Source organism: Pogona vitticeps, chromosome 9 (assembly GCF_051106095.1).
Source record: "Pogona vitticeps strain Pit_001003342236 chromosome 9, PviZW2.1, whole genome shotgun sequence".
NCBI lineage: Eukaryota > Metazoa > Chordata > Lepidosauria > Squamata > Agamidae > Pogona > Pogona vitticeps.
Window position 1 is genome coordinate 4725701 of NC_135791.1, and position 12012 is coordinate 4737712.

General features: G+C 46.6%; 1 protein-coding gene across 4 annotated transcripts in view; it reads left to right on the forward strand.

The window, feature by feature from the left end:
- CSMD2 (CUB and Sushi multiple domains 2) overlaps positions 1–12012 on the forward strand; it is a 533934-nt gene that overhangs the window by 107525 nt on the left and 414397 nt on the right. For all 4 annotated transcript variants that reach the window (XM_078379919.1, XM_078379918.1, XM_020800093.3 and 1 more), the window contains exon 3: positions 7822–7934. In XM_078379919.1, the coding sequence (XP_078236045.1) occupies positions 7822–7934 (113 nt within the window). The remainder of the gene's footprint in view (positions 1–7821; positions 7935–12012) is intronic.

Genomic DNA, 12012 nt, shown 5'->3' on the forward strand with positions numbered 1-12012 from the left:
CTCGACACCGGGATCCCCAGGCTCCAAGTCTCCACCTACACCAGTGAGACCTGCTAAGCCTGTTCCGGCCCCCTCTCCTCGGCTCCCAACATCCGAGTTAGAGGAGGAGCCTGTGCCTAAGAAGCCCCGGCGCCACCGCAAACATAAACGCGGTTCTGGCGCCGATAGGCATAAGAGACATCGACGCCGAGACTACTCTTCCTCTGACTCTGAGGATAGCAGGGATAGAAAACGGTCCCGGCATCGTCGTCGTCGTCGTCGCGACGATTCCACTGAGTCCTCGTCATCGACCTCCCGCGACCGACGTCGACGTCGAAAGAGGTCCCGATATACCTCTTCCTCCTCGTCGTCGATCTCACCCCCTAGGAAGGGTCGACATGGCAAGCGCCCTATCGTAGACGAACCTGCTCCCTCGGCACCGGTTAAGCCAACTGACCCTCCAGGTCGACCAACACCACCTCCTCCTCCGGTGCGTCCGGTGCCCGAACCTGTACCTCAGGCACCTCGGCCTCGTAAGACTTCTAAGGCTAAGGATACGGACTCTCGTCCTAGCATCCTCCAGTCCTCTGATGAGGAAAGCCAGGACCCTCATTCCTCTTCTGAACATGAGGACGGGAATACTTCTGAGGCTTCTCTGGACTTACCACCTCCAGGAGAACCCCTAGGCTCAGACGCGGCTGACATCCACCCCTCCTCCCCGTCTGAGGACTTTTCATCTTACCCTCAGATGGTCTCTAGGATGGCTGCAGCGCTTAAACTGGACGTGGAAAAATCTCCCTCGCGCGCAGACGACCTAATTTTTGGGGATATCCACCTTGCAAGGTCTCGCCCTGTCAGTCTCTCTTACGTTCCTGAACTGATGGACCTTCTCAAAGAATATTGGCAGCACCCTGCTGACCCTCCCAATATGTCCAGGCGTACTGAGAACATGTATCGTGTACATGGAGATGATACCGCGTTCTTGTTGAAGCATCCAGCTCCCAATTCTTTGGTAGTGGAGTCCAGTGTTTCACGGTTACCAGCCAAAGGCCACCCAACTCCAACCACTAAGGAGGGCAAGGACTTGGAGGTTTTGGGCAGACGGCTTTATTCTATGACTACTTTTGCACTCAGAGCTCTCAATTACCTGGTAGCTATGGGTGCATACCAGAAACAACTATGGGAACGAGTCTTGCCAGCCCTGCAAGTAGCTCCGGAAGACATCAGGCAGACTTGTCTCAATGCCCATGCGGAGGCCTTGACCGTTTCCAAGCACCAACGCTTGGCCTCCCGTCACGTCGCTGATGCCAACGCGAGGAATTTGGCATCCATAATCACCCTAAGAAGGCACGCCTGGCTTCGTTCTGCCAACATCATGGAAGACATCAAAGCTAGGATTAAAAATCTACCTTTTGATGCGACAGGCCTCTTTAATGGTTCCACTGATGAGAATCTTGAGAACTTACACAAGAGCAAAAAGACGGCAAAATCCTATGCAGTGCAGCAGCACCCTAGACCCTCCAAATCGCAGTGGAGGCCTAGACCCCAGCAACAATCCTATCAACAACAGACCTATCAACAATCCGGTCCTTCCACTTACCAATCGTTCCGATCTCAAGCTGCTCCACGCTCCTCACAGGCCTCTTCATCGGCTTCCAGCTTCAAGCCTCAGGCATACAAAAGGCAGTCCTTCAAACCTGGGGGAAAAAGGTCAAAACAATATCTTTGACTTTCATCATCCCATCCGGTCCATCACGTCACACACAAGACTTTCTCCTTACCTTTTGAACTGGAACAAGATTACCCAAGACACCTGGGTCTTAAACATTATAAGCTCCGGCTACCGCCTGGAGTTTATAGAATTACCTCCTCTAGGCTGGATCAAGCCTACCTCGTTCGATCCCATCCTAGAGGACGAGATTCTCACCCTTCTGGAGAAACAGGCCATCCAGATAGTACCTCAACGGGACATCCTGAACGGGTTTTACTCCCGGTATTTCACGGTTCCGAAGAAGGACGGCGGTCTCCGTCCCATACTAGATCTGAGGGACCTCAATTCTTACCTCAGGCCTCGTCGCTTCAGGATGGTCACTTTGGAGGGAATCCTTCACCTGTTGAAGAAAGGAGACTGGTTTGTGGTGGTGGACCTCAAGGATGCCTACTTTCATGTGACGATACACCGAAAATTCAGAAAGTATCTCCGTCTCATGTTCAAGGATACGGTATACCAGTTCGTGGCTCTTCCTTTCGGTCTAGCCTCGGCACCGAGGACCTTTACCAAATGTATGGCCCCGGTGGCGGCTTACCTGCGCTTGCAGGGCATCCAAATTTACCCGTACATCGACGATTGGCTCATCGTTTCCAAATCCAAACCAAAGGCATATCGGGATACTCAATTCGTCCTCAACACTCTTCAAGCCCTGGGACTATCCATCAATCTGGACAAGTCTCATCTAGAGCCATCCCAAACGATGGACTACATAGGGGCACATCTCGATGCAGTAAAAGGTCGCATGTTCCTTCCTCTAGAACGCGTTCACAAGATCAAAAGAGCGGTTCGCAGGTTCAAACCACGACGCACGGTGTCGGCCAGGCTGGCTCAACATCTGCTTGGCCTCATGGCATCGACAACAGCCACCCTGTCTCATGCACGGTTAAAGATGCGCTCCCTACAGATTTGGCTCCTCACCCTGTTCGACCCAGAGACAGACAGCCAAACAAAGCGCCTCAGAGTCACACCAGAACTGGCAAGTCAACTACAGTGGTGGACGTTCCTTCCCCATCTCTTGGTCGGCAGGCCGTTCAGACCCATTCTACTTACCAGACAGGTCACCACAGATGCCAGTCCGACGGGTTGGGGAGCCCACTGCGAGGGTCATCGGATCAATGCCCTCTGGACCCCAGAGGAATCAACGCTGCACATCAACCATTTGGAGATGTTGGCGGTCATAAAAGCCCTCAGGGCCTTTCTTCCCCTGGTGAGGGGCAGGGCCATACAACTAGTCACGGACAACACCACCACGATGTTCTACGTGAACAAGCAGGGAGGCACAAGATCAAAGTCCCTTCTGTTCCTCACTATCCAGCTGTGGGAGTGGTGCTACCAGCAACACATCTTTCCGGTAGCCATCCACATTGCTACAACGGACAATCAGCTGGCGGACGACTTGAGTCGCCGCTCTGCTCAGACCCACGAGTGGGAATTGGATCGGCGGGTATTCCTCCAACTTTGTCGGATGTGGGGTCACCCTCAAGTAGATGTGTTTGCTACTCCCAACAACAAGAAGTGTCTGCATTACGCTTCTCGAGCCGGGAAGGGAAAGGACTCCCTCGGGGATGCTTTTATGATCCCTTGGGACGTGGGACTGATCTACCTGTTCCCTCCGCTACCTCTTCTGCAGAGAACTATCATCAGAGCTTTGCGGATGAAAGCGGAGGCAATCCTGATCGCCCCTTGGTGGCCACGTCGACCGTGGTTCTCCACACTGTTTCAGGGTGCAGTGGACTACATGACATTACCATTGCATCCACATCTTCTCACTCTGGACGACGGGAAGATTCTACATCCCGACCTGGAAACCCTCCATTTGACAGCGTGGAGGATTTCCCATCACTAATTGAAGTCATTGATAAGGCTCGTAAACCAGCAACAAAGTTGCTTTATCAATATAAATGGAGGAATTTCCTAAAGTTTGCCAGGGAACGTAACTTACAGTCATCCCCAGTATCCCTGTCTACCCTCCTGCTCTACCTCAAACATCTTTTTGACTTTGGACTGTCCAAATCTACCCTGAAGGTTTACACAGCGGCTATTGTGGCCTTTCAACCTCAGGGTTCTGAGTCATCTCGCTGGTTTTCACACCCAACGCTTAAGGCTTTCCTCAAGGGTTTGAGCAACATGAGGCCCCCGTTGAAGAAACCAGTGCCACAATGGTCTTTGCAGACTGTTTTACATAGCCTCACCAGACCCCCATTTGAGCCTATGGCCTCTTGTGACCTTAAGTTCCTGTCTTTCAAGACTTTGTTCCTAGTAGCCATCACTTCGGCTAGGAGGGCTAGTGAACTTGCAGCCTTGCGTGCGGACTCTCCCTATCTTCAGTTTTACAAGGATAAAGTGGTTTTGCATCCTGATGTTTCCTTTCTCCCTAAGGTGGTTTCTGAGTTCCACGTTAACCAACCTTTGGTTTTACCAACGTTGTTTCCTGAAGCAGTGACAGATGTTGAGCGCATGCTTCATTCTTTGGACGTTCGAAGGGCACTTGCCTATTATGTCTCAAGGACTAAAGACTTTAGGAAGTCCCCTCGGTTGTTTCTTTGCTTCTATGGTCAGCAGAAGGGTTCAGCTGCTTCGTCGTCCTCTCTTTCTAGATGGTTGGTCTCCACTATTTCGTTGGCCTATGAACTACTACACAGACCTATTCCTGAGGGTCTTAAAGCCCATTCAACTAGGGCTGTGGCCACGTCTACAGCTTTGCTGCGAGGAGTCGATGTTCAAGAAATTTGCAGATCGGCTACCTGGTCTAATGTGTCCACATTTGTCACCCATTACAAGTTGGACCTTCGGGCCAAGAATGAGACCAAGTTTGGAAGGGCTGTCCTTACGTCATTGCTACAATGACGGCCCACCATCCAGTAAGTTTGCTTGCTAATCACCCACTAGTGTGGATTCATGGAGAACCACGTTGAAGAAGGACAGGTTACTTACCTGTAAACATGGTTCTTCAAGTGGATTCTCCATGAATACACACGTCCCGCCCGGCCTCCCCACATGTCCGTCATTGGAATCGAGTCCCAACTCTTCTTTGTGGCGGGCATATGGAACTGAGCCGTTGGCGGGCTAAGACATGCGCGATAAGGGGTAGCCTAAAACATTGTTACTTTTCTCTTACAGCTCTAGAAAATTCCGAGAGGCCAGCGCAGGCGCTGTCTAAACCCACTAGTGTGTATTCATGGAGAATCCACTTGAAGAACCATGTTTACAGGTAAGTAACCTGTCCTTTTCCCAGCTGATCTAGATCTGACAGAGATGAAAAACGAGAGTTTACCCACATCACAAAAAAAAAATCACAGTGGTGAAAAACACAAATTCCAGAATATACAGAGCCCCATACTGAAAAACGTATAATTCTATACTGTAATAGGTACCCATAATTGTAAACAGAATTTGACAACCGAATTAGCGCTACCAGAACTCCCTAGCCAGCATGTTGACTCTGAGTTTTAGTCCAAACAATGTAAAGTCTCCAAGCTCTGATTACAGGTGAGGATTGTTGAGAAAGGTAGTTGTTGAAGCTTTATGCAGGAGAAGCTCCTCTTGACCTTTTCTCAAATTAGTAGCTCAATGAGGAGGAAACACATCCTCTACCTCTATGTCATTTGAACTCCATTGCATTTCATCACTGGTCATGTTAACTGAGGCTTCTGGGTGTTATTATCCAAAACAACTAGAAGGTTCCAGGTTGGCCAGCTTTTGAAGGTGGGTTAGACCAATAAGTAAACTAGGCGAAAACTTTTCTTTATATTTCTTTGTCTCTCCATCACTGTCTGCAGTCTACAGTACTCAGCCAAACATTTATGGCCAACCTAATCCTGGATGCTTTAGGGTAGGGGCTGGAAGGGAGAAAATATGCTAAAGATTGGAAATAGGATGTGCCTTTGGGTCAGGGTTGGATCTTTAGGTACAGGACAATGAAAATGCCTGAATACTGAGTTTCTAACATTTGTTGAACTATCAGGATTGTTCAAAGAGGCTGTCAGATGCTTCGCAAGCATCGTGGAGAGTGACATGGAAGATTATGTAGCTTCAGTCTGTAACTGGTATATGAGAAATAGGAAGGGGGTAGATAGTTATTACTTTGGTCTACCACTAGGGATTTGAAAAAATTGACAGACCATCTCAGTTTAGTGAGATGGCCTGTCAAGAACTCTGGACATTCTGAAAGATGTCACACTTCCAGTGTGAGAATATTAAGCAGTTCTCCTCCTTTGTGCTTTCCAAAATTTGTGCAAAATGTATCTGTGTAAAACTGGCATTTTTTTCTTTTTGTGAAGCAACAGACATGTGCACACACAGAGCAAACACAACAGGACAAGCTTCTTGGTCACAAATATAGGTACAATCCACTGAGTGCTACCACATCTACAAGCCTAAGCCACAATGCAACAAATATCAAATTTCTGAAATTTGCATATTTTACAAAAGTGCACCAGAACTGGTCTTAAATATGCAAGAAAGACTTTCTAAGGCTACCCCACCACATCCCACCATCCTATGTGGAATGTTTTCAGGAACAAATCATGTCATTCTTTACCTCTCTTTTTATCCTCTGTATTACCCCTCTCCAGTATTTGCATGGGAGAAAAAATGTCTTAAGCTGATGGAAGCTGAGAATGTGAGCTCCCCCTCTCTATTAAATTAAAATCCCCCTTTAAAGCTGTTTTATAAATTACCTTAGCCAGGTGAGAGGCAGTAGGATTAGAAGATAAAACTGTAATTGTTTGTCAGAAATGTACATTTGCCATTCCCCAGCTGTGTCAATAGAACAGCTGGAAATTAATACCTGGGATCTCATAATGGCAATACAAAAATTACTGTTGAAGAAACCTGTGTTAATAAAATTAACAATTTCCATATAGCTTTGGCAGAAAAGTCATTCCTGGAGGGAACCTGGGTGGGTTGCAGAATGTCACTAACTATTATCTTTAATTCATATATCACGTTGGCCTTTGTCAAGTCTGTCATGCTGGCCCATGGAGCTGCTTTGCTGGCAAAAAAGGGTTCAGTGAAGGGAGTCACTTTTTAAGTTGTGTGGATGAATAGATTAAACCAGCCTATATTGTCACATCATTTGTCTTGATAGCCCAGGACTGCCACAAGTCCTAACACCAGCACCCAAAGCCAGTTGTGCTAACCTCAGAGCAGGCCCTACCTCTATCCCCTTTGAAGTGGTTGTCCAGGCAGCAAAGGACCTGGGGTGGTGGTGGCAGGAGAGCTATTCTCTACAGAGCTTGAGGGCCAGTTCTCAAGCAAGAGGAGATGGGAGTGAAGAACTTCAAAAAAATGAGGATTAACCCAATGAGATGGTTGTCTCAGTCAGTGGAGTACAGGGGATGGGCTGTGGATTGCAGAGCCCCCAACACAGTGTACTGGCTCCACCAAAGCTGCTCTCTACTAGACGTGAGGCCCACTCCTCATCCATGAAGAAGAAAAGAAAAAGGACACTGGAGCTTTTTGGAAGTGCTGGCAGCCGCCGTGGTACCCACCGCATGCTGATGGAGCAGTGGTAGAAAAGCTGCCCCCCTCAGAACCCACCAGTTTAGCTGTGTTTTGATCATTTATTTCAGAAACACTTGCTTCTGAGGGGGCCTTGGAGCTAAGATACTGTAAGAGGGTGGCAATGGTAAACTTTGAGAGGTGACCACTCCCCACAGTGCTTAGGCCTGAGCCTCCCCCATCCAGATCCAAGCAGTTGAAAGGATTGGCCCCCAAATTCCCAAGCTAGAGAGGCAAGGGCCTCCCTGGGGCATCTCTCCTTCAGTTGCATGCAGAGGATGACAGTGCCACCAGACGCCACTGCTGCTTTCGCTGCTCTGCCTCCTCTCCTTCCTCCAGGCGAGTTTAAGGAGTACTGGGGATTGGGGTGGCCCTTCTGTCCTCATCTCAAGTGATGAGAGAGCTTGCATGGCCCTGGGTGACCTGTTCCACAGCTTGAGATAAATTCTATTTTCTCACATAACTGTTTACTCTTTCCAAAGACATCCAGCCTCGTCGCCAGAGGATTCTGTGTGAGATGTTGAGATGAGAATGCCTAACCTGACTCTTCTCGCTGTGCTTGTTTCCAGGTTAACAGGTTTCCAGCTACCTCCTCCCATTGTGAGCACTGGAATAGTGCTGTCCTTGTGGCTTGTAAGTGACTATGCCGTCAGCGCTCAAGGATTTCTGGCACACTATGAAGGTAGGTCTGCTTTTGAGAAACTGAATATGTTTTTCTAAATAAAAGGAATAGACAATGTTTCTTCTCAGGAAGTCAAAATCATTTACTGTAAAATCAGATCTTGTTTCACAACTCAGAATGACCACCTTTAAATATTTCATATTTTAAAAATGTAGTCATTGCTTGGGAATGTCACTGAAGTTCTTGAATGAGGAGCCGTTGAGTAGCTTCAGGTTTTGATGGATAATACTGTTTCACCAGATCTCTTTCAGTTGGTTTCTGGCCAGTCTTGGAAGTGTCTCCTGCATGACTACTTTTTTCAAGATAAAAATAGCCTAGGTGTATCCCCACTGATGTGTTGTGATTTATCACTGCCTCTTGATATCATTGATTATGGCATCATTCTAGAACTATTTGAGGGTCAGACTGGATAATACCATTAGTAAGTCTTTGGAAATAGAACTCCATTGAGAGGTCAAAGTTGTTACTTTATCCTAGCATGAGATAGCCTCTATCTTCCTATTGCAAATTGCTGTTGTTTTGTGATTTTCTGACTGGAATATAAATATGGGCATTGTTTGCAAGGCTGAAGGCTCTGGCACACTTATTTCAAGGAAGCATGTGTGTGGAAGGAAAATCTTTTCCATCATAAGAAGGTGTGACAGTAAATGCATTGAATCGGGATCTGGGCTGTGTAATGGATTGCATGGGCATCATCAGAAATAAACATGATAAAAGTCCTATACAGCCTTGGAGAGCAATAGATCTCAGGTGGACAGCCTTCCTTATCTGTGTCACATGACAACCAGAATTTCGATTCAGACTGTCACTGTCCATGTTCAGGAGGAGGATGGAATGGGGAATTGAGTTGAGTGGGGTGACTTTGCTACTGCTCCTTGTATATTGAGTAAAGACTGATAAGACCCACCAGTCTGAATGGATGGGATGCAACCTCATCTAGACGGAGTCACATTCTATTTGAAAGAGCATGCATGAAGCTGGGGGTTGCATCTGGAAATGTCACTGAAGGCAAAAGTGATCTCCATTATATTAAGCGTCACCTAGCTCTTCCAGCAGGAGGTCCAGCTGCAATCCTATCTCAGCTTCTTGACTGAAACCCTCTTGACACAACTCTATGTGCATAAGGTTGATTTTGTCATAAAGGTAAAGGTTCCCCTTGACATTGAGTCCAGTTGTGTCTGAATAGGGCGTGGTGCTCATCCCCGTTTCCAAGCCGTACAGCCAGTGTTTGTCCGAAGACAGTTTCTGTGGTCATGTGGCCAGCACGACTAGACACAGAATGCCGTTACCTTCCCACCATTTATCTACTTGCATTTACATGCTTTCGAATGGCTAGGTTGGCAGGAGCTGGGACAAGCGACGGGCGCTCACTCCGTCACATGGATTCGATCTTGCGACTGCAGGTCTTCTGACCTTGCAGCACAGAGGCTTCTGTGGTTTAACCCGCAGCGCCACCACATCCCTTTTTTTTGTCATATCCATGGCCTAATTAAAAGTTTATTTTCCCCTGCGCCAGGTTCGGAGGCTCCCTAGCAATCCCTATTGTCCTGGGGAAACCAAAGTGTTAATCAATGTTTCATATTTTACAGTCTCTTTGGTGCTCTCAACCACTTAGGAGATCTTGCTTTCCTGATGATGGCAGGGACTGATTGAGTTTCCTCCAGGTGTTTTGTTGTCAGTATGAATACCAAGTCTTCTTCCTGTCATTCCCAATATACCCTCACTGTTGCCTTGGTTCCTGCTTTGTTGTTGCTGCTTTGTCTAACAGAAATCTCCACTTATGCTCTTCTTCATACAGATCCCTTTCATTGCATGCACCAAGCAGGTGAGCCCATCCCCTCAACCATCTGTTCCCCTAGTTACAGTTCGAGCCAGATGTAAATAGCTTTATCATTAAAAGTAATACATGGACTTACAGCCAAGGTTGGTCAGCATGAACCTATTCTCATTCTATTGCCTTTGGTTTGCCTGGAACAATATTTTTAAATTCAATTTTGCAATGGCCAGGCTCTGTGCTGTGCTATGGGCTTAAAACATGCACACTGAGGCAGCCAATGCATTATACTGAGCAGTGCAGTTCAGAATGAAGGGTTTTTTTAAAAAAATATCAAAGCGTCATCCCAATGCTGAACTGAATTTATTAATTATCTATTGTTTACTCTTCTAAAAATCCTCAAAGCCCCACCCCATCTCCCATAAATGAGCAAGTGTAATATGTGAATACAACAAATAGCAACTTGGTCAACAAATTTCATTGTACAGCCCACTTCTTCAATTGAAGTTACGTGCTATCCACAATAACCATATGCCAAGTAAAACTTGCTGTTGTGTCTGGCACTAGAAGGTTATTTCTGCTGCAAAAGATAGATGTAGCCACTCCTATGAAAATGAATAAAGAAAACATTGCTAGGGCTATGCACTGGTCCCCTGTTTCAGTTTGAAAACCCTTTGGGGGCTTCAGAATGGATCCCAATTCTTCATGCAAACTGCATGCATTGGGGAACTTTTGTGTGCAAAGTCTCTGAGTAATGGTGACAGACTTCTCCTTTTGATACAAGGTCACAGGAGGTATCCGCCAATCAAGTGGTAAGGGTGTGTTGGGCTTAGAAAAGGTGGAACATTGTGCCTGAAGGTTAAACTTTTCCAAAATGTTTGTGTGCATGTATGGAGGGACGTGGTGGCGCTGCGGGCTAAACCACAGATGCCTCTGTGCTGCAGGGTCAGAAGACCAGCAGTCATAAGATTGAATCCACGCGACGGAGTGAGCTCCCGTTGCTTTGTCCCAGCTCCTCACCTACCTCGCAGTTTGAAAACATTCAAACGCGAGTAGATAAATAGGTACCACCTCGGTGGGAAGGTAAACAGTGTTCTGTGTCTAGTCCCGCTGGCCACGTGACCATAGAAACTGTCTACGGACAAACGCTGGCTCTATGGCTTGGAAACGGAGATGAGCACCGCGCCCTAGAATTGGACACAACTGACTAAATGTCAAGGGGAACAAACCTCTACCTTTACCTTTTATGGCATTCCTGTAGGGTTTTGAAGCTTTGGATGTTCTTACTGGATTCCCAGTTCACAGGAACTGCTGAAATACTACTGGCATCTTTCCCCCCCCTCCCCACCCCAAAGATTACATATGCTAGTCGCACAGGTACAATGTGAAATTAATTATAATCACCACTGTGGCATACCTGATGAATACATAGTGAGGTGACATTTAAAATAAATTGAGCAAGTGTTTTGCAGTAAGCGAGAAATCAGTATGAATTCCACACCACGTCCTGGTTAATACCAGCAACAGTTCATTGTGAGTGGTGGGTTAGCCTTTTTTTAAAATAAAAGCATATTAATATTGCATACATGGCAGAATTGCATTATAATTTATAAATCCCTGCCTTTTGGCTGTCTTGTTGTTAGTGCGGAAGGCATAAAAAACACATCGGAGGGAGCTAATGTAATGTCAGGAAGGTTTGTTCTTTACCATAATGCAAACAAGAAGAGAGAAAGAAAACACACAGGAGTATAAAACAAGCTTGGCTTAATAAAACTTTAATATTCTTTCAAGAGTTTTACATCCTGCTTTTTTTGGGGGGGGGGGGTCTGGCAGCTAGAATTGTGAAAGTTGCTGGTCCATATGTTAAGCAAATAAATAAATTAAGGACAGTGCTGTGATGTGTTAATTAGCCTGTCCATCTTCAGTGACATCTCCAGTAAAGAGCAGTTCATCTTCACGCTCAGTGTTTGCAACAGAGGGCTTTATGTGGAGCCATTAACACCCCACATTGTGGACAACTTGGCACCAACACATGGGAGATGTGGCTGCAAGATGTGGGCAAATGTCAAGCACTAGAACCCATACAACACAATGCACACTGCTTTGTTGCTTGAATATGTGAGGAAATTTCTGGCCCACTCCACCTCACTCCATGCTTTCCACTCTCAGCTCCTGCTTTCAGAACTTTGCCACATGCTTGTAGATTTATTAGATTTTGGCTGTAGGGCACCTGTTTGCTATTGCCTTGATTGATCAGATTTGACATTTATGGGCTTCCATTTTAAAAAAAGGGAAAAGACAGAC